We start from the raw sequence: 24,119 nt of genomic DNA on the forward strand, positions 1-24,119 counted from the left end.
AAAAGTGTAGTATAATGGAATTTGGAAAAAGCAAAAACAGAATAACAGGATCATATAAATTGGGAGAAGAAGGAATAAAAAAAAGTAGAAAATGAGAAGGACCTGGGAGTCATTGTTATGAATAATATGTCACCTGAGAAACATATAAATAAGATTTTCGGAGAAAATTAGAATTCAATAAGAACAATCAAAGTGGCATTTACATACCTGGATGAAGAAATGGTGAAGAAAATTCTAATCACTCTGATAAGACCAAGATTGGAATATGCAGTAACCATGTGGTCACCAAGTACAAAAAAAATGTATTAAAAAACTTGAAAGAATACAAGGAGCAATTACAAAATTGGCACCAACACTCTCAACACTATCATATGAAGAGAGACTAGCAAAACTGAACTACAGACACTAGAGCAAAGAAGAGAGAGAGGAGATTTGATAGCTATTTACAGAATCATGAAAGGCATAGAAATTATTGATAGAGAGAATCTGATAAAATGGGATGATAGAAATACAAGAGAGCACGGAAAGAAAATCAAGAAAGACAGCTATAGAAGAGATCTGAAAAAGAATAGCTTTCCTCACAGAGTAATAGACAGTTGGAACAAGTTAGATGAGAAAGTGGTGTGTGCAAAAACAATACATGAGTCTAAAAATAGTTTAGATAAAATGAGATATGAAGACGGGACACCACGAGCATAGCTCCCCTTCCCGTAAAATACAACTAGGTAAATACATTCAAACTCCTTCTCTCTTCCTTTCTCATGTTCCATGTTTCTGTCCTTATATCCTTTTTTATACTTTTCTAAATTCCATTATGCTACATTTCTTAATGTGGGAGCAATTGGCTGGGTTGCCCCTCATGTTCCACTCTGTTGGCCCAGTGTGACAGCAGGGTGTTGGCAGATATATACTATCCACATAATTTCACCTCAGAAAATGTCTTCCTATTTTTGTCAGAAATATGCAGTGGCAAGGGGTAGGCGCCACATTCTTTTGATGAGTACTGTATATATGTATATATGCTTTATACATATATGTATTATATATCTATGTATGTTCCTATTTCCATAGAACTCAATGAGGTACATTGTCAAAGTTCTCTAAATCTATGTATACCCAATCTCTCCAATCCTCCTATTGCAGCAAACGAACTACTCCTTGAGAAAGTTCTAAATATCTCTAAACATGATCTTCCAATTCTAAACAGTCTATCTGATTTTTCAAATCTTAAAATTATTTAACCTATCTATTGAAATTGTCTCTTAAAATTTTGTTATGTTGGTCTAAAACTTTGGCCTGTGATTCAATGGTTTCTCCTTACCTCCTCTTTCATGATGTAGCACCACATTAGCTCTTTACTCATCTCTGTCATTTCTCTTTCTTTAATGGCCACAAAAGTAGGATATGAATATTCTAACTTATGTCATGTCTTTAATCCAATGAATCCTTGCATTATCAAGTGCAATATATAACAAAATATTAGCCCACAAATTTTCATGATTCCTTCTCCCAATTTACCTTCTTACAACTAATGTTTCCTACAAGGGTTATATTATCACATTGTTCAATCATTTCCTGTTCAAAGACAGACTTGTCTTTCAACATTTTTTAAGTATTTGATTTCATTCTAAGCTCTTGTCTTGGGAAAGTATGTATACTACCATGAAGTCTCTTTTATCAAGTCTTATGGTTCTAATTTTGTGACTTATTCCTAAATATCATTATACATTTATGTAATTTTTCACAACCTCTATTACTCCACCTCCTATTTTGTGTTTCTGTAGCATCTCTAGATTGTATATCTACCATTTCTAAGTTGAAGATCAACAGGTCTTGATGGTCTGGTCTCTACTGACTTCAAAGTATCAGAATTATCTATCATCGAGTAGTGTGCCTGAGAATGTGTCTTTAATTAACAATACATACACACAAAGAAATGGGGATTGCAGTAGTCTACAAGACTAGGGCAATGTGTCTGATGATAAGTTTGATGATTGGCAGTTCAAGTCTGCATTAGAGTCCATAAAAGCAGTATTAAATCCCAGAGTTCCAATAAAGGCATCAAAGCCTAGCCACCTCTAAGTATAGGTAATGGCCAAAAATATATGTAGTGGGCAAAGAAACACCTAATAACGAGTTTCATAGTACCTCCATGTCTCATATGTAATAAAGATTCAATTCACTCACCTGTCCTTATATCCTGAAGAACACAATCCACAAGCACCAAATTGAGCATCATTGATCCATCTGAATGGATCAAACATTTCAATGTGATGATCTCAAGCATCACATCAGCTAGAGGCTTGCATGCAGCAACTTCATTGTATTCACTTGAAGGCTGCAATAAGGTTAAGTACATTTGATCAGAAAAAGTTGTATACACTTTTAAATATGGCAGCAGACAACATAGTATGTGGAACCAATGACAGGTACCTGCATTGTTGAAGTCCTACAAGATGGACAATTTAGCCGCTCATTTTCAAAACCCATCACCATCCTCACCTTCATGAAGGAGGTACAAGCCTCAGAGCCTGGCAGATTCTATATTGGGCACAGGATCTCTCTATAACAATTTCAACTATATTTCTTTCTCTTTTCACACATGGGATGCAGACAAAATGCAACTGCTCCCATTCCCCTATCACTTTACAGCCAGATAGAAAAAAATCACACTAATAAAACACAGACAATTGTGCAAAATTTCTTCCCAATGAGATCTATGGGAATGCCTACATACTGATTTTACACATAATGTGGCTTAGAGTTTATTCCACACTGTGAAACTTGATACAGCAATTGAATAACAGCTAAGTATGTCATACATAAATATTCACATATATCAATACATACACTGATGAACCACCATCTGGAACAGATATCTAGAACTAGCTCTGATGTACAGGACTTTTTTTTGCTAAGTTCGAAGAAACACCTAGTCTGGTATCGTATGGGAGAGGGGGAACTTCACTTATCGAGTGACCAAAATGACTTACTAGAGTAAACCCACTGAGTGAAAAATAATCTAAAATGGAGGATGGTGAAGACAGACAAAAATATGGTGAGCCAACTAAAAGAAGACTAGATGTGAGCAGGGTTGAATAGCCATTAGGTGTCATCCCAAACAAAAGCCGTATTATGAAAACGCCTCTACATAACCAAATATATGAAGAGGATAGAGTTTTTTCTGGGTTTGCAAGAGAAGGTAGAATAATAGGTAAAGCTATAAATTTAGAAAGGGACATAAGGTATAAAAATAATCTACAAAATCAAGAGACCACAGAACTAATAAATGAAATTATAGATCTAAAAGCAGAATACAGAGCAATGCATAGAGGAATGAACAAATTAAAAAAACAAAATGCTGAAACCAACAAAGAGCTTAATGACCTAAAAAAAAAGAATCATAGTTAAAAATGAAAAAAAAGGATGAAAAATGATACTAACAAAAACAAGGCTTTGAAAAGAGAAGTATAAGAACAAATACAAGTGGTGATTGAGAAATTTGGAGATACCATACATGAGACAGATCTTCAAGAAATCAAAAATCAATGGATAGTAGATCAGGAAAACAAAAAAATAGCCTATAAAGAAATTGTACCAGTGGAAGAAAATGCAAATGAAACAGTCATTAAAGTAATGAGAAAGAAAATTGTGTCAGGGACACAGTTGATCAAAAAAGTTGTATAGTAGTATATGGTATTAAAGAGAAACACAATGTAGCTAAATACTTAAGAGAAAAAGAGCAGGCAATAGCAAAAAAAATTCTGAAAGAGATACAAGAGGAGGAGCAAGAGATGAAAAAAAAAATAGAAGTGCATAGAATGGGACTAAGCTCTAAAGAAAAAATAGAGCTCTAAATATTAAACTGAAGTCTCAAATGATGGCAGAAATACTAAAAAATCCCAGCAAAGTTAGCAAAGTTGGGGTTACTAGGCTAGATACTGTGAGAAATGAGGTGGTGAGGAGAACAGGCATGGAAAGGGAGTTGGGAGATAGGGTTAATGAGAGAGTATTAAGATGGTTTGGACACATGGAAAGAATGAGTGAAGAAGGATTAGTAAAAGAGGTGGGGAAGGCAGAGGTGGAAGGAGTGAATATGAGGGGGCATCCTAGGATAAGATGGATGGATGGGGTGAAAGGGGCATTACAAAAAAGAGGAATGTCTGTTGAGGAAGGACGGGAGAGGACAGAAGATAGGGGTGAATGGAGAAGGGTTGTGTATAGATGATGCTGTGATGCATGAGGGGGAGTGGGTGGGGGATGCAGGGCGAGGAAGCATGAATGAGAAATGAAAATCCATGTGAACAACTTGCATAAACATGGCAAAGGAAACATGGACTGGAAGTGAAGCATTTATTCCTGACATTTCGTCTATTGACTTTCTCAAAGTCAATGGACAAAATGTCAGGAATAAACGCTTCACTTCCAGTCCATGTTTCTTTTGCCATGTTTATGTATGAGGAAAAATTTGACGTAGCCCAAAAGGATTTCTCCCCATCTTCTCCTTTTTTGCATGAGGGGACAGAGAGGGGGGTCGCCGAACTTATGAAGCGGCCATACTGTGGATGTGCTGTGTCTTGCGATACTGCTTCTGACTCAGGGCAGTGGACAGGATGCAGGGATGACCTGTCATCCAGGAGGTGCCAAGATGAGAGGGAGGGAGGAGGGTGGAGGAGAGTGGAATGTGTAGAGATTGGAATGTGTAGAGATTGGAATGTGTAGAGATTGGAATGTGTAGGGAGTGGAATGGGTGGGAGTGGTTTCTATGCCTTTTTCTTTTTGGCTACCCCCGTGTAAGTGGGAAAAAGCTTTTGGTATATGTATGTATGTATTGGGAATATGATAGGGAGCAACTTCATCTGTTCATCGATTTCAAACAGGCTTATAATAGAGTGAGCAGAAAATCTCTATGGAATATAATGGAAGAATTAGGAATACCATCAGAAATATGAAAAGGAGAATTTTTAACAAAAAGACTACACCAACTGATAAAAATAATCTGGACAAAAGAAAGTGATAAGTTAGATTGCACAAACTATAGCAGAATAAGCCTACTATCAACTGCATATAAAGTTTTTACCAAGATATTGTATAACAGAATGGAAGAATACATGGAGCATATAGTAGGAGAGTACCAATGCAGTTTTAGAAGAGGGAGGTCAACAACAGATCAAGTTTTTGTTATAAGACAACTAATAGAAAAGTAATGGGAATATGATAGGGAGCAACTACACCTGTTCATTAATTTCAAACAGGGTTATGATAGAGTGAGCAGAACATCTCTATGGAAAATAATGGAAGAATTAGGAACACCACATAAGTAAATTTGATTAACCCCTTCATTACCGACTTGTCAACCTTACGTAAACAAACGTTTCAAACCGTCCCACGAATGGCTGGAGCCTTATGTTTGTAAACACAGACACTTGCCACCATGTGGGTAGAAATAACCCAGAAACCGAGGCCTTGAGAGCCCTCAATACACACAGCTTATAACTGTGACACGTGCATGTCACAGGGAGCACACTCGGTTCCTGGCAGGTACACTCAGCTGTGACATGCAGGTGTCACAAAACACACATCCGGTACTCAAGGGGTTAACAAGAGCATGCTATGAAAACACAAATAACGTAGTGAGATGTGGGAGTAAAAATACATCACCTTTTCAGATAGGAGATAGCCTAAAACAAGGATGCATACTCTCACCACTGTTATTTATTCTGGCAATGGAAAAAATAATCAGATTGATTGATTTATGGAGTTTTTGGCTCGAAGGCCAAGCGCCAGAGCCGGTAGGCCATTCAGCGCATATTTATCTTTTAGTTTAAAAAATAAAATAAAAATAAAATTCAAGTAAAACAATTAAAACAATAGACATTCACGAACACACTTCAACAACACACACTCACAATTTTAAATTTCATAAAATAAATTTATGTCTTTTAAAAACTTTAAAACGTTCTTCACACAAGCTTCCTCCCCTAAAATTTCTTTAAAAGATAAATCTGTTAAGAAATTTGCCCTGCACTTATTAGAGAATGCAGGGCACTGAACTAAAATGTGTCTTATTGTCAAAACTACTTGGCAAGTGGGACATTAGGGAGCCAGCCTTTCTGCCCCACTTGCCATTAAAAATTTATGTGTAATGTTGGAATGGCCAATTCTCAGTCTTGTCAAGACAATGCTTGACCTTCTGTCCAAAAGAGGACACTTCCAAGGGTTCACTAAGGGATGAATTTCTTTTAATTCATAACTGCCGTCCAGCCTTGTCCATTGCTCTTGCCACTTCTTCATTGTATAACAATGGATCACTTGTTTCAAGTCCGTATGTGGGACTTTTCGGTCTGCTATATGGGTCAGCCTAGTGGCGGCTTTGGCTGCAGCATCGGCCTTTTCATTTCCAGTGACACCGACATGGGACGGCACCCAGCAAAAGTTTACTTATATCTTCTTTCTGTTGTTTATGAGAATCAGCCATTCCTGTATTTCTTGCACTAAAACATTATGAGGCAACAAATTATTTACAGAGGATAGAACGCTCATGGAATCCGTAAAAATAACAACGTTCCTACCACACGGAACAGAATTAAAAACAAACTTCAGGGCGTTGCTGACTGCCAGCAGTTCAGCAATAAAAACAGAGCTAAAATCAGACAATTTTCTCTTTAAAACTGTGCTATCAGTTACAACAGCACAACCAACACCGTCTTGGGATTTTGATCCATCTGTATAAATAAAAATTGCATCAGCATGTACTGATAAATGTTCCAAAAATTCATTTTTAGCTCTACAGCAGTTCTGTTTTTCTTCTTTTTAAGAGGACATATTTCAGTGGGGCATCGGTTCCAAGGAGGGAATTTGGGAGGCATGATCTCAGCAATTGTGTTAGGAACAAGTCCTACCTTCTCTGTCCCAACTTCACATCTCACTTCTAAAGGTTTCGGCAGAGTACTTTTCCTTGGAGCTCTGTCTACCGGCTGCTTTACATATTTGAGGTTTGGATTCTGTTTGGATATCAAGACCCGAGATATATATCTAAGGCTTAATTCCTCCCTGCGAATATACAGGGGAGGAATTCCTGCATCCACATACAAGCTATCCACTGGAGATGTTCTATAGGCTCCCGAACAGATCCGTAAAGCCATATTGTGGACTATATCAAGCTTCTTTAATGAAGTTTTACATGCCGATCCATAAATTTGACATCCGTGATCCATTTTGCTAAGGCACAATGTTTGGTAAAGCCTTATTAAAGTTATACAATCTGCTCCCCACTTGAAATGAGACACTACTTTTAGTATATTAAGTCGCTGTTTAACAGTGTATACAACCTCGTTTATGTGATTTGTGAATGTCAACCTTTTGTCCAATACCAGACCCAAGTATTTTACTTGATCTTCATATGGTAATATGACACCCTCTAAGAATAGTGTTGGTATCTCTTCCTTGTGTCTTAGTCTGGAAAACCTTATGGCTTTGGTTTTTTCAGCAGAGAATCTGAAGACCCTGCAATTAGCCCATGCTGTTGCTAAGTTAATAACCTCTTGAATCTTTTGGCCTGTTTCTAATGTTGTCGATTTGTTGCACACAATAGCGAAGTCATCAGCATAGGCCAACCCATGAACTCCTGTGCGAACTTGTTCTAATAAACTATTAATGGCTATGCTGAACAGTGTAGGACTCAGAACACTTCCTTGGGAAATCCCTTCCTCTTGAAGATATGCACAAGAGAAAGAAGAGCCCACACTGACTTTTAGATAATGGTCAGACAAGAAGTCCTTTAAACAATTGAACATATTACCCCCGATACCCCACTCTGCAACTTGATTCAGAATGCCTCCCCGCCAGGTAGTATCGTAGGCATTTTTCAAGTAAAAAAACACAGCAATGCTCGAGTTCTCAATTGCAAAGGCATTCTCAATCTCACGAGTGATAAAAAGTAAGGGGTCCAGAGTGCACTTATTTCTTCTAAATCCAAACTGTCTGTTAGATAGCAGATTTATAGATTCCAAAAACTAAACTAAACGCATATTAACCATTCTTTCATGGATCTTACAAATGCAGCTAGTGAGAGCAATAGGTCTGTAACTTTGTGGGTCATGAGAGTCTTTTCCTGCCTTTAAGATTCCTATGATGATTGAAGTCTTCCAAGATTTAGGAGAAGATCCAGAAGACCAAAATCCGTTCAGCACATTTAAAAGGAATTTCTTCGACGATATGGATAAGTGAGCAACCATGGAATAAAGAATGTCATCCTCTCCAGGAGAGGTTGGGGAGGATAAAGATAAAGAAGATATGCCTCCGAGTTCGTATTGGTAGGAGGAATAATCGTGGTCTTGGCTTGAAATATCAGCATAATGTCTTCCAAAAGCCTCTGCTACTTCTCTTGTATCTGATATAAAACAGTCATTTATCTTCAGAATGGGTAAAGATGGAGTAAACTTTCCTTGTAATTTTCGAATCCTATTCCATAGTAAGGTAGGGGAAGAGTCATATTTCAATTCGCTAATATATTTAACCCATTAAACTCCGATGACAAGATGTCTTGTCATTTGGTCAAATAAAACAAAAAATCATAATAAAACAACAAAATGTTTGATGATCAAACAGCACCAGAAAAATATGACGTCATCAGTCCTCCTCGAGGAGGACTGATGATGTCATATTTTTCTGGTGCTGTTTGATCATCAAACATTTTGTTGTTTTATTATGATTTTTTGTTTTATTTGACCAAATGACAAGACATCTTGTCATCGGAGTTGAATGGGTTAATGAAGGATTCCCTCCTTGCTTTCTTGAAGATTTTCTTCTGCTTTGCTCGAGCTCTTCTGTACGTTATCTTATTGACTAAACAAGGATATCTCCGATATCTCTTATAGCAAGTTCTTGTAATCTTTCTGCTTAAAGCACATTCATTTTTCCACCAGGGGACTACTGGGCATTGAGGTTTACCAGATGTCCTAGGAATGGAAGAGAAAGCACCAGAGAGTATCATGTCTACCAGGTAGTCATATGCATCAGAGTTACTACCAAAATCACTAGTCTTATGATTAATCTCTGTGGATCTCCTAAATAATTCCCAATTAGCCTCTCCTGTCTTCCATTTAGGTAAGCAAGAGGAGGGAGTGTTCTTTAAATATTTGATATGGATAGGCCAGTGGTCGCTACCATGTAGATCTTCATCAACTGACCAACTGTAGTCTAATCTTAAGGATGATGAACAAATAGTTAGGTCTATAGCAGAACTTGAGTTGTGAAAGACATCAAACCTAGTTTTGGAACAGTCATTCATCAAAATGACATCGTTATCAATAAATTCTTCAATTATATTGCCCCAGGGGTCACACCTTGATTCACCCCATAGAGGATGCTTGGCGTTAAAGTCACCCATTAGAATAAAAGGCTCAGGGAGCTGGTCAACCAAAGATTGTAGGTTATTTAACTCAAACTGACGGGGGTGCTTATATATGTCTATGAGTCGATCTTCCAGTTCAGGTTCCAAATACAAAGAACATACAGTGATTTATTTAGTGGTAAAGATTTGTACTGCACAAACCTGCAACACCGAATGTAGCTGGACACTTCTGTGGTTTACACATTTCTTAACAATGATACCAGTACCTCCATGGGCACGGACCCCAATCATAGGAGGAGATCTGTAAAATTTATAATTAAGTCCAACATTAGGGGATAAATCGCCAAGCATAGTTTCTTGCAGACAAATAGCAGACACATGTTCTTTAAAGAGAATCCCAACCTGCTCTCGATGAGAATTAAAACCTTGAATATTCCATTGAATTATGGACATTATACTGTTTTCTTTTCCATTTTTGGGTCTACTGGTCTGGCAAGAGAAGTCTGGGAGAGAGAGGGTCTACAAGATGGGTTCTTTTCTAATTTCTTTGCTTTCGCGGGTGGCATCCTCCTCACTGACAATGGTCCGACCGACGATGTAGAGTTTGGGTTATTAGTTCCTTTCTTAGATTGCATATCACGATTTGGGGAAGAAGATGGAGATGAGGGTGGACTGTGGAGTCTTTTACTGTGCACAGCTTCAGACTCCATAGCTTTGCTTCTGTGCGCCTCAACTGAGTGAGGCACATTAGTCCGTGATCCCTTTATTGGGGAGCCCCCCAAGTTTGGAAGGTTGACTGATTGAGAGGAGGCTTTATTAAAGGAACCCTGTGGGGTTTCAGCAATGGGAACTTTAGGTGTCCCTCTAGATGGGGCAGGAGGCATTCCCTCAACTGGGGATGGGAGAACCTCCGCAGAGGAGGGTTCAGGAGTACTACAATTTCCTAGTTGTGAAGCACAATGATTAGGTCTAGTAGTGACTCTTTCACGTTGAGGCTTGGGTTCAGCATTTGGTTGATCCTCATTGCTTCTGTGCACCTCTACCGAGTGAGGCACACTAGTCAGCAATCCCTCTACTGGGGAGTCCCCCAGGTCTGGAAGAGAGATTGCCTGAGAGGAGGCTTCATTAAAAGAAGCCTGTGAGGTTTCTACAATAGAAACTTTAGGTGCCCCTCCAGATGGGGCAGGGGACATCCCTTCAACAAGGGGTGAGGAAACCTCCGCACAGGAGGCTTCAGAAGTACTAGAAATTCCTAGTTGAGAAGAAGAAAGACCATTAGATTTCATAGTGACAATTTTACACTGAGGCTTAGGTTCAGTGTTAACAGAAGAATTCATATTGGCATTTTTATTTCTATTGCATTCTACAGTTGGCTGATCCACTTTACTATTTGTTTTAACGACATCACTGTATCTTTTGGAATTACTTAATAGTCTTTTAGCATGTCCTATATTTATATGTTCTCCATGAGCTTTTAGTAGTATTTCCTGTTCCTTCTTATAAATTACACAGTTCTTATCTCTGGCATCATACTCTTCTTTACAATTTATACAAACTGTTGAGAGGGAACAATCCCCATGTTCAGGCTGAGCACATATCAAACACAGTTTGTCCCTTGCATATCTGCGGGAAGGATGGCCAAAACCATAGCAGTTAAAGCACTGAAGGGGACGGGGCTTAAACTGCTTCACATAAACTATCTCTTTTTCTATCTCTACATAATGAGGTAGATCTTCACCACAAAATCTTAGGATAATCATAGAGGAACGAGGGATTTTAGCAACCTTCCAAACATTAGTTGGGCACATTTCTAAAATCTCTTCTTCATCAAAGTCATACAGATCTCTATTAAAAATTACCCCTTTGGCATAACTAAAGGTATAGTGGGGTTTAACTTCCTTAATGTCGGATTTCTGTTTCAAGTTAAGCACCATGGCAGCTTGTTCATAAGATTTTACATGAATTAGGAAGGAATTTCTTCCAAATCATGATACCTGCGAGTCAGTCAAATTACCACAGCCAAGGTGACTCTTCAAGAATCTTCTAAACTCGAACAAGTTAGCACGTTCCTTTGCAAGAGTGATAATAAGCCACTTAGCTGGATTGGGAGGCCTCTGCACACTTTCCTTCCTTTCCTCTACCGGCTTTTCTGGATAAAAGATATCCAAGTTAGGTGGCACTCTAGCAACAAGTTGGGCCGAAGATTCATTTTCATTGCAGTTATTATAATCCAAGCAGGCAGCAGCTGCATTCTGATTAGAAAGAAATGAGATCCACACTAGCCAAGCTTTAAAGTTGTCAGTTAGTTTAACTCTGATCTCTTTAATTTGTCCAAATTTACGAAACTTTTCATATAAGTCTGTATAACTCTTATCAAGAGAGACATATTTTAGATGTAAGATTCTATGACTATTTGGGGCAGTATTTGAGCTATTTATTGGTTTCTGAGTATCTAAAGATGTTTTCATCACTTCAAAATCCATTCTAATTGTAAGTTCCTGGGCTACAGAATTATCTGTCTATGAAGTCTTAGTATTTTTACCGAAGTCCTTTTTCAAGTCAGAGTCATCAACTGGGGGTTTTACTTTTGCTGAGTCAATAGCATCAACATTAGGATTGGCAATATTCGGAGAGGGATCGGGGGGTTTAGGAGGAGGATCAGGTAGTGGTGGTTTAGAATATTCAGTTTGGACAGCCGCCATGATCGTGTATATTTATGAGGCCACACCATATATTCAGGAAGAAAGATAAATGCATGGAAGAAAGATACTAAAGTTGCCTGATGCCTCAAGCAATAAAAGAAGTCTCTGCAGTCGGGAAGTTCCAGAAATGACTATTTACACATGCAGGGCCTCGGAGGTGAGTTATAGACTTTGTCAACCCGGGGTTTGTCCTCCTTTGTTTTGCCCCATTTAGGATGGGTCCGGCGTAGTCACTCTGCATGTGTACTGGATAGGGAGAAAGGAAGTCGGCAGCCTAGTACCTACCTCACAAACATGCATTCCCCAGTCGGTGGGCTTTCGGCCCTCACAGGGAGTAGTGACCTCGCGGTATACCTCCCCACTTGACTGGGTTCAGACATGTAGCTTGGGAGGCACCAAGATACCAGAACCTTCCTTAACAAGTATTAGAGAAAGATGGTGAAAAAGGAGAGTAGGGTAGCAAATATGAAGGGTAGGGATAGGGGAATTCACAAAGGAAAAGGGTGAGGGACCCCATATCTATTCACTACCCCCCCCCCCCAAAAAAAAAAAAACACTTTTGGCTCAGTTTTTGGTAGCTTAGGGCTGACCTCTCCAGTATGGTTGCACCTGGCTGGCACAGCTCAGCCCGTCCTTGCTACACGGAAGCCCCCCCCACTACATCAAAGTACTGGGCCTCAGGGGGGGGGGGAGTAAAGATGACCAGCGACGGAAGAATGAAACAGGAAGTGGAAGCCAGAATCAGACCAGGATATCAATGTTACTACAGCCTAATAGAATTGTTTAAAAAAAAAAAGGTCAATATCAAGAACAACAAAACTAAGACTGTACAATTCAATAGTGAGACTACTCATTGTATGGCTACGAAACATGGGCCCTGTTCTCCTTCTCACCTCATTTCTCACTCTAGCCTAGTAACCCCCATCATACTTCTCAGACATTTCATCTCAAACACATTCAAACTCCTTCTCTCTTCCTTTTTCATGTTCCATGTTTCTGCCCCACAAATTGCTGTTGGCACAATCACTCCTTCATATAACCTCCTCTTAGCATCCATTCCCAGATATCTATTTCTCATTACTCTTTTTAATCCACTATGGCATTTACTCGCTTCTCTCAATCTATATTCTACCTCCACCCCCACTCCTCCCTTTCCTGTCACATTCGCACCCAAGTATCTAAAACTATCCACTTCCTCCAGTTTCTCACCCTTAATGCTCACTTCCAGCCTACTGTCACTCTCTCCCCTTGTACATCTCATCACCTTACATTTGCCCATATTTATCTTCAGCTTCCTTCTTTCACACACCTTCTCAAACTCTGTCACTAACTTCCTCAATCCCTCCTCTGATCCTGCTACAAGCGCAGTGTCGTCAGCAAACAACTGGCTCACCTCCCACTTTTCTCCATTTTCTTTAATCATCTCCAACCCCTGACCCACCACCCTTGCATTCACATCTTGCACCACCCCATCCATGTAAAGATTGAACAGACAGGGCAACATAACACACCCCTGACGAAGTCCCACCTTTACCTCAAACCATTCACTCTCTCCATTTCTAATCCTAACACAAGCTCTACTACTCTCATAAAAACTCTTGACTGCTCTTAACAGATTTCCTCCTATCCCATATATCTGCAGTACCTCCCACAGTGCCCTCCTGTCTACCCTGTTGTAAGCCTTTTCCAGATCCATAAAAGCCAAAAAAACATCCTTACCCTTTCCTATAGCTTTCTCACATATCTGTCTTACCACAAAAATCTCTTGGGGTTGGGGGGTGGTCCCACGACGTAGACGTTGCAGCTCCAGGACCTGCGTAGAGCTGATGGCCAGGGGTGGTTGCTGCTGATTGGCCCCCAGCAGCAACCACCCCTGGCCATCAGCTCTACGCAGATGGCACCGATCCCCAAGGAGGAGCTACGCCTACCTGGGGGAGTACCACAATCCTTTTTTCCAACACACAATGTTACGTTTTTTCTGCACTGAGGGGTCATTTTCCGGCGATCACCCCTCTTCTTCTACTTTTAGCCGGAGATGTAGGGAGCAATCCTGGGCCCACCACAAAATACACATGCCCAACATGCTCTAAACCCATTACTTCGAGCAGACAGACAAAGGGCTCAGTTCAGTGCAATATGTGCAAAAACTGGGCCCACCTCACTTGTACAACACTTGCTGACACAAACCAATACACAAACACTTGGACATGTTCTACCTGCCCTCCAGTAACCCCAATCCCACCTCCCCAACCACAGCCAACACCCTTACCCACTCCCAATTTCCCTTTGCCCTTACCCCAGATTAGTACTCCCCTTCCTTTGTCCCCGATCTCTCCTTTCCCCCCCTCTGACCCAGATCCTACACCTTCCCCACTACCACCCCAACCTCAACCCCAAACGGCAACATACAACACATACAAAACACACAACATCAACATATTACAACACAACATTGACGGTATTAACACTAAAAAACATGAACTTGAACACTTTCTTAAACAACACAACATACACATTGCAATTTTACAAGAAACAAAATTAAGACACTCACACAAAACACCATCATTTCATAATTACACCATCAGACAAGACCGGACTGACGGCAATGGCGGTGGACTCATCACCCTGATCCACCATTCCATCTGTTTTGTGGACACAAGTGCCACAACCAAAATTCTCCTCCCTACCACAGATAACACAACAGAAACCCAATCCATTCGTATCCGCACAGGCAACAAATCAACACTAACAATAGTTAACATGTACATTCCCCCCCAATCATCCCCCACAGTTCCAAACACCTTCAGACCTCAACTCAGCCAACTAACCTCAATCCCCAACCTGATCATGGGTGGTGACTTCAACGCCAAGTCGTCTGCCTGGTTTGTCGACAACCCTGACACAGACAGAGGGCTTGATATACAGACTCAATTCGACTCATTGACTATCATGAACAACACGCATAATCATACACATATCCCATACCAAGCCCTCTACACTCCCTCCTCTCCTGATATCACCTTTTGCTCCCCCTGCCTAACCCCAACAACATCATGGAGAGTGGTCGGAGCCCTTGGCTCTGACCACCTTCCAATCATCATCACCACCAAAACAAGATGCACCCCAGCTGGCCACAGACACACTTACACCAATTACAAGAGAGCTAACTGGGAAGCCTTTACTGAAGAGACAGAACAACATTTTGAAACACTTAACAGTACACCAATCACAAACATAAACAATGCTGTGCACGCTTTTAATACAATCATACAAAACGCAGACAAGAGATACATCCCTAGAGGCAACAGAAAATCACACAACCCCAACTTCACACCAGAAATCCAAGGCCTCATCAGACAACGTGACACACTTAAACACGATACCCCCACACCTATCCCTCAAAACATAGCAGACCAAATACAAACACTAAACACTGTGATTGCCAATAAAATACATGAACAAAAAACACAAAATTGGCAAAACTTTATCAATACACTTGATCACAAAACAAACACCAGCAAATTGTACAAAACACTCAACAGCATCACACTATCCAACACTAACACTACACGCTCTCACGCAGCAATAATCACAACAACAGATAATCTACCCTCAAACAGACAACAAGCAAACGCACTCATACGTCATTTTGCACAGACGAGCCATCTTACATCTCACCCTGACGACCGACGCACCATTCGACGTAAGAAAGACTTCCCCACAGACTCAGACTATACACCCTTCATAGACAGTCAGACAAAACTCATAATGCATAATCTCAAGCACTCATCTGCCTGTGGCCCTGATAACATAAGCAACATCCACCTAAAACACATTGGACCACAAGGTATACACGCACTCACAAACATTGCAAACTACAGCTATTCACACAACACTATACCCGACATCTGGAAGCATGGTAAAATAATCACCATTCCAAAACCGAACAAAGACCCAACAATCCCAACATCGCACCGCCCAATCACACTTCTCTGCACCCCCTCTAAAGTCATTGAACGCCTAATACTTAAACTTGTCACACCATATATTCCCCTTGCTGACTCACAACACGGTTTTAGGCCACTACACTCCACAAACACTCTTCTGACAAACCTCACACAAAGAATTTTAGATGGCATCAATTCAGATAGGCCCCACCACAGAACACTTCTTATAACATTGGACATTAGTAAAGCTTTTGATGCTATCCCCCGCCACAACCTAACAAATAAAATATATAACACCAAAAGATGGCTGGCCAATTATCTGGCAGGCAGGAATGCTCATGTGTCATATAATGGCCAATCATCGCACATCAGAAACATTAAGAACGGAGTACCACAGGGCTCAGTTCTATCCCCCACATTATTTAATCTATACATGCATGACTTACCCACGCCAGACACCTCAGAAATACAAATCTCTTCCTACGCAGACGACATAACAATCACATGCACACATCGTAACACAGACAAAGCTGCAGAAATAATCCAGCCTTACCTTGACACACTCAACACATGGTTCATCACAGACTCAAAATAGCTCCAACCAAATCTACAGCAACACTTCTCACCAACTGGACAAAAGAACACAAATACATACCTCATCTCTACATCAACAACACTCTAATACCACACACAAACACACCGAAAATTCTTGGTGTAACATACGATACATCCATGTCTTTCAAACAACACCTCACAAACATAAAAAACAAATGCACACCTAGACTTAACGCACTTAAGTCAATCACTGGAACAACATTTGGACAAAACAAAGAAACTAATATAACAATATACAAACAATGCATACGCTCAGTGATGAATTATGCGAGTCCTGCATGGGCTCCTAATCTCAGTGAGACACACCACAACACCCTTCAAATCATACAAAACAAAGCCCTAAAAACAATTACAGGCTGCACAAATACATCACCTACAGACCATTTACACCATGAAACAAAAGTCCTCAAAGTCAAGGACCACCTTGACATGAGAGGCACACAAACACTTGCTGCAGCCACCACAAACACATCACACCCGCTACACTACATAGCAGAACACCCACACACACCAAGAAACATTAAAACTACACCCAAAGACCTTTATTACGCACAGATACTCTCTTCTCTTCCTCCACAACCACCAAATACCAGCCTCCGGAAACATATTCATAATCATATCACTCACCACTCCATTAACACACTGAAAGACAACACACTGCTGCATGCCAGACCCCCTGATATCCACCCTTCTGAATCCTCTCTCCCACGAAAGGACAGAGTCCACTTGGCCAGACTGCGATGCGGTCACCACCCAGCACTTCTAAGCTACCAGAAGAGGCTGGACGACCGTGTTGTGAACAGCTGCCCAGGATGTAACACTTCACCCCATACCATACAACACATAATGGAAGACTGCATTATACACAATCATGCACGCAAACAACACAACATACACTCTATAAAGGATTTGTGGGAAAACCCAGTTTCGGCTGTGGCCTTCCTTGGGGAGACGGGACTGCTCGGACAGACAGTCTAGGGAACGACAACAACAACCACAAAAATCTGATGTACACATCCTCTACCTGTCCTAAAACCCCACTGTTCCTCACCAATTACTCTATCTCTTCCTCTCCTAATCCTCTCAATCAAGACCCTCCCATAAGCCTTCCCAACTACACTCAACAAGCTGATCCCTCTGTAACTACTACACTCACACTTGTCCCCCTTTCCTTTGTAAAGTGGAACTATACAGGCACTCCTCCAGTCTTCTGGCACTCTACCCTCTCTTAAAAAAACATTAAATAACCTCACCAGCCAGTCCACCATAACTGTACCTCCTTTCTTCAGACATTCTGCATGGCATCCATCCAACCATTTCCTCACTTTCATATTCACTACTCTCCAATAGAATTTCCCTTTTTCTGTCTCTGTTCTTTTCTCATTTTTTCTTTAGCTTCTAGTCTATTTGATTTCTCATCCTCTCTTTCCTCTTTATTCATTTCTATTTTTATCCATACCTTTTTATGTTGCCCACTGTCTGCTTGTCTGCTAGTTTCTCTGTTTTTGCTAAGATATTCTCTGCTGTCGTTTGTGACCTGAATTTAACCTTAATTGGTCTGGTCTTATCTGTATTATATTTCCTGAGCCTACATATTTCTTCAATTTATTTTCCTATTTCAGGATCATCTTCTTGAAATACTTCTAATATATTATTTACTTTTTCCTTTTCTTCCTTTATTCTTGTAGTCCTATTTAGATTATACTTTTCTTCCATCCCTAATATAATTATACACTTCTTTTTATCTGCTAAGTCTCTTACTATGTTCTCCTTCTCCCTCATCACTTTAATAACTGTGTTTTCAGTTTCTTCTTTCATCTGCTGTGTCACTATATCATTAATATAATTTTGTTGTTCTCTTAGATTTTCTTCCAACCCTGTGCTTCTTTTGCTAGGGACTCTCTATTCTCTTTATTATTCCTCTTTAATTCCTCATTCTCATCTTGTACTTCTTTTAACTGTCTTTTTTATTCTTCTATTTCTTTAGTTAGGTTTTTGTTCACCTCTAATTCTTACAATATTTCAACTCAATGCACAATCCATGTAAGTTGACCAAACCTACTCTCCCAATGTTCGGTCATTTTCTCAAGTTTTTCCTCTAGGCTTGCTAATCGGGGGAGGTTGGTATCCCCCCCCTCATTAAATCCATGGAAATTATTATCTTCACCTTTCATTGTGCTGCTCTTATCTATATTTCTAATCTTTACATTTCTGCTAATCCCTTCTTCTTCACCAAAATCATCCAGCTCCCGTTTGTTCATAAGGCACCTTGCCTCCTGGACCCATTCTTCTCCTTCCTCATTTCCTTCCATTTCTCCTCAGTAATCCCTCCCCTTCTCCTTTTTCATCACCTTCCCACTACACCACAAGCTTTCCCCTTTCCTATAAACACAAAAAGGTACTCCCTTGTTGATATTCACGAAAATTTATGTTTTTTCTGAAGTTCCAATTTTCGCTGTCACTTCGACTGTCGTGCATTTACCTAATTGTATTATACCGGAAGGGAAGCTATGCTCGTGGTGTCCCGTCTTCATATCTTGTTTTGCCTAGACTGCATTTAAATTCGTGTATTGTTTTTGCACACACCACTTTCTCATCTAACTTGTTCCAAATATCTATAACCCTGTGGGGAAAGCTGTTCTTTTTCAGGTCTCTTCTATAACTGTCCTTCTTGATTTTTTTTCTGTGTCCGCTTGTATCTCTGCTATCCCATTTTATTAGATCCTCTCTATCAATAGTTTCTATGCCTTTCATGATTCTATAAAAAGTTATCAAGTCTCCTCTCTCTCTTCTTTATTCTAATGTCTGTAGTTCCAGTTTTGCTAGTCTCTCTTTATATGATAGTTCTGAAAGTGTTGGTGCCAGTTTCGTAATTGCTCTTTGTATTCTTTCAAGTTCTGTTATACATTTTTTTGTATTTGGTGACCCCGTTGTCGATGCATACTCCAATCTTGGTCTTATCAAAGTGACTAGTATTTTCTTCACCATTTCTTCATCCAGGTATGTAAATGCCACTTTGATTGTTCTTATTAAATCATAAGTTTCTCCAAAAATCTTGTTTATATGTTTCTCAGGGGACATATTATTTACAATAATGACTCCCAGGTCTTTCTTATTTTCTACTTTTTTATTTCTTCTTCTTGCAATTTATATGATCCCACTATTTTTTTTTGCTTCTTCCAAATTACTTTATACTACACTTCTTGACATTGAATTCCATCTCTCAATTCCTACTCCATTCCCATACTATGTTGAGATCATTCTGTAACGACTCACAATCTTCTTCAGTGTTCACTTTTTTCAACAATTTTGTATCATCCACAAAGAAGCTCATATAACTTTCAATTCCTTTATCCATATCATTAATATATATAGCAAACATTATTGGGGCCAGAACAGTTCCTTGTGGAACACCACTTATCACTTCATCCCAATTAGAGTGTTTGTCTCTTATCACCACTCTCATTTTTTTTTTCATGCAGGAAGTCTTCCATCCATTTCAGCAGTTTGCCCTGTATTCCTCCGGCAGTTTCTAATTTCTTTAGTAATTTCTTGTGTGGCACCTTATCAAAAGCTTTTTTCAGGTCTAGAAATGCACAATCTCTTTCCTGTACTACATCTATTAACATTGAATATAAACACACTAGGTTTGTGATGCATGATCGTCCTTGTCTTTATCCAAATCGTCTTGGGTTTAGTATGTTGTTTTTTTCCAAATGCCTTACCCATTTAGCTTTGATAATTCTTACACAAATTTTAACTATGATACTTGTAAGAGAGACCAGTCTATAGTTAGTAGGGTCTTCCTTGTTTCCCCCTTTATATACTGGTACTATATTTGCTCTTTTGCAATCTTCTGGAACTTTTCCTTCTTTCAATGAACTGCTCATTAGACTATGCATTTTGTCTGTTAGTTCATTCTTGCATTCTCTCAAAATCCAGTTTGCTATTTCATCTGGTCCATGCGATTTTCTGACATCGAGTTTACTCAAGTGATTCATTATTTCATTCCTTGTTACTTCTATCTCTTTCATAGGGGGGACTTTCTCCTCCCACTCAATATCTCTAGGTTGTATGTTCTCCCTCGTAAACACCGATTTAAAATGCTTGTTCATAATTTCTACCATTTCTATTTCCTCTGTGTATTCAACTCCTTGTCATAGTTTCTCCAATTCCTGCCAGTTTTTTCAGTTTGTTGTTTACAAATCTGTAAAATAGATTTGGTTGATCTTTACATTTTTCTATGACATCTTTTTCATATTTCCTCTTTTCTTCTCTGCACACTTGTACATCTTCATTTCTATAACTAGTACATATTTTCCATTTTTCAGGTCTTTTGTCTTTTTTCCATTTTATCCAAGCTTTATCCCTTCTGTCTTTTAGCTCCTTACATCTTTTGCTGTACCAACACTTTACATATTCTTCTTCTAGCTTTTGTCTTGGAACATACTTTTCCAATCCTTTATAAATTTTCAAAATAGTCCATTTCTCTTCTACTGTTGTTTCTTCCTTGTGTATCCTTTCCCAGTCTGCTTTTTGAAAGAATTCTCTTATTTTATCAAACTTTGTTTTTCCATACATCCATCTTCCCTTTCTATATTGTTCATTTTTGTCATGTATTTTTCCTCCTTTAGTTCCAGTTCAACCACTATGTGGTCACTTTTGCTAATTGGTGTCTTATATTCAATCCTGTCCACTATTTCGGGTTCTGATGCGATTATTAGTTCCAGTCTCGATGGTTCTTCATTTCTATACCTAGTATTCTCTTGTATCCATTGTGTCATTGTATGTTCTATAATCATATCAAGTAGTAAACTTCCCCATAGGTCGTCTCCACCTTTCATTGTCATCTCTTCCCAGCAGATTTCTTTACAATTAAAGTCATCCCTTATAACTATTCTTCCTCCATCTTCCATTATCTTATTTAGTGTTATCCTGTAGCCTTCTAACATAATTGTGTGTTCTCTCTCTTCCCATGAAGCTGTTTTAGGAGGAACACAATTTACTACAAACTTCCTACTCTTCCCATCCTTGTCCTCCACTTCCATCACAATCATCTCTACTCTATTTTTTCCATATGTAACATTCCTCACATTTATATCCTTCTTAGTCAGGAACATAACTCCGCCCCCTTGAACTGAAGTCCCTTGAACTGAAGTCCCTTTCATCAATCTTATTATAAGTACCTATCAATGTTCCTATCTTCAACTTAAGGGACCGTCAGGTTGCTTTATAAGGGAGCATGTCTTATAGCTTTTTGAATCTCTTTGATGAACTTAGGTATAATTACCATTTACATTTGTCTATAATTCCCCTGGGTATTGTTTTCCTCACATGTATATATAAAGTGTAGTGAAGATATAATGAAGTTATAATGAAGTTTAATGAAGCTGTAATTAATCATATGGAAATCCTTCCACATAATTAAGCTTGGTATATATTGCAAGCTTAGATTCTGGGGAATATAAGTTATATTGTACATTTGACCAAACTTATACCTCTGATTTTTTGTGAATTTTCTTTTCTGAACATTTCAAAGATGCTGCAAAATTCAGGTTTCATAAATAGAAAAAAAAAAAAAAAAAATCTTTTATTTTTTAATATAGGAAATAAAGAGCATAATTTTATCTTTCAAATGAAACAAAAATGACAAAAATCCATCAAGAACAACCGAAGATATTACAACAAAAAGAACAAAAACATTAAATGTACATGAGAAGGCATTTAAATTTCGCGCGACATTTTTAAAAGGCCCCAGCCCCATAGTCCCCGCTTTTGGTCACTTTACCACTTTTACTTTTCACTTTTTTTCTCCTCTCGTTTCTTGTCTCTTCTTTCGAGGGCAGACTTATGAATATGGGTATAGGGTTCTCCAAGAAGAGGAACAACAAATCCTTCTTTATAACCAACATTGTTGGATGCTGTCCTCTTCGTTTGTTTGTTTTTTTCCTTCTCGTTTCTTCATCTGGCACGCAAGGGCCTTCACTGCATTCTTCCTCCTTGCTCGCTGGCTTTTCGTCAATCTTGCCATGATTACCGCAAGAAATTACAGTGAGGAATCAAAAATATGAAGCACGGTGAGAGCTTCAAAAGAACGTGACCTCACTTTGACGTTTGGATGGGTACTGATGCCCTGATGTGTGCTACTGATCTATGCTTGTGGGAGGAGTTGCTAAATACCTCCATAAACACAATTCCGTAGCAAAAAAACAAAATAGCTATAGAAAAAATTAACGCTATTCCAATATACAGAATATTTGATACGCAATGGGGTTGCCAGAGGTTGCCAATAATTTATCTATTTTATTCTGTATAAAAAGATAGAAACGAAATACAGCTCTATAACTTTGTAGGAGTGTTGCCAACATCATAGAGATTCTTTTTAAATATTTTCCTAAAATTCGTTCATGTACCAGATTTTTTTGAATAATTGCCCCTGACGGACCCTTAACTATACCCTTTGTACTGTTTACTAGAGGTATGGGGACTTCCTGATCCTTAACTCCCATATGTAGAAAGATTGAGATTAAGAATGATCTTATCCCTGAAAGCATGCATGTTGCACCAGGACGAGGAAGCACTAGAGAGTAGAAATTAGAGAATTTAATTGAACAACAGGATTGGTCACATCTAGATAACGGACAACAAGCCCGATTAAAGAACCTGGTAATGTTGAATCACCAAATTTTCATAGTAGAAAGTAATGAGTTAGGACAATTCCAGGGAGTTCAAGGGCATATTAATGTTAGTGATCCCCAGCCTGTTAGGAACCCACTGTATAGATATCCTGAGAAGGCTAAGCAGATTATCGCCGATCTGTTAGAGGATATGGAGGCCAAAGATATAATTGAGCCATCCACAGCTGCCTGGTTGAGTCCTATAGTGCTAGTCAGAAAACCCGATAACTCTCAAAGAATGTGTCTGGATTATAGGAAAGTTAACACTCACCTTCAGACTGATATTCATCCATTACCTAGATTGGAAGAGTTAGTTGAAACAGCATCTGGAAATCATTTTTATGCTTCCTTAGATATGAAGGATGCTTATTACCAGGTAGAGTTAGATGAGGATAGTAGAGATTTGACTACTTTTAGTGATGGAGTTACCTTGTATCGGTTCAAGAGACTCCCCTTTGGCCTGAGTTGTAGTCCAGCCATATTCTCATGAGTAATTGGAAATATCTTAGCCCCCTTAATAAAGAAGGGTTGGGTCAAGAATTACTTAGATGACATTGTAGTATGGGCTCCTAACTTAGAAGAATTAATTGAGAGATTGGGAGAGTTGTTCCTATTATTTGGTGAAAAGGGTATGAAATTGAATATCAAGAATTGCCAGTTTGCTCAAGAAGAGATAAAATTTCTTGGACACATCATATCCAAGGAAGGAAGCAGACCTCGTCCTGACAACCTGAGTGCAATCAGAGATATGAAAGCTCCTACAAATGTCAAGGAAATTAGGAGGTTTTTAGGTATGTGTGGATTTTACCATAAACACATACGC

At 39.1% G+C, this 24,119-nt stretch overlaps 1 protein-coding gene across 11 annotated transcripts in view; it reads right to left on the minus strand.

Moving 5' to 3' along the window:
- The window catches only part of Vps13 (vacuolar protein sorting 13C), a 1,483,510-nt gene that overhangs the window by 648,493 nt on the left and 810,898 nt on the right, over positions 1-24,119 (minus strand). For all 11 annotated transcript variants that reach the window (XM_076210284.1, XM_076210280.1, XM_076210283.1 and 8 more), the window contains one exon: positions 2,188-2,338. In XM_076210284.1, the coding sequence (XP_076066399.1) occupies positions 2,188-2,338 (151 nt within the window). The remainder of the gene's footprint in view (positions 1-2,187; positions 2,339-24,119) is intronic.

The sequence above is a fragment of the Oratosquilla oratoria genome, chromosome 27 (genome assembly GCF_046742065.1).
Source record: "Oratosquilla oratoria isolate Oo_2021 chromosome 27, ASM4674206v1, whole genome shotgun sequence".
In the NCBI taxonomy this organism is placed as follows: domain Eukaryota; kingdom Metazoa; phylum Arthropoda; class Malacostraca; order Stomatopoda; family Squillidae; genus Oratosquilla; species Oratosquilla oratoria.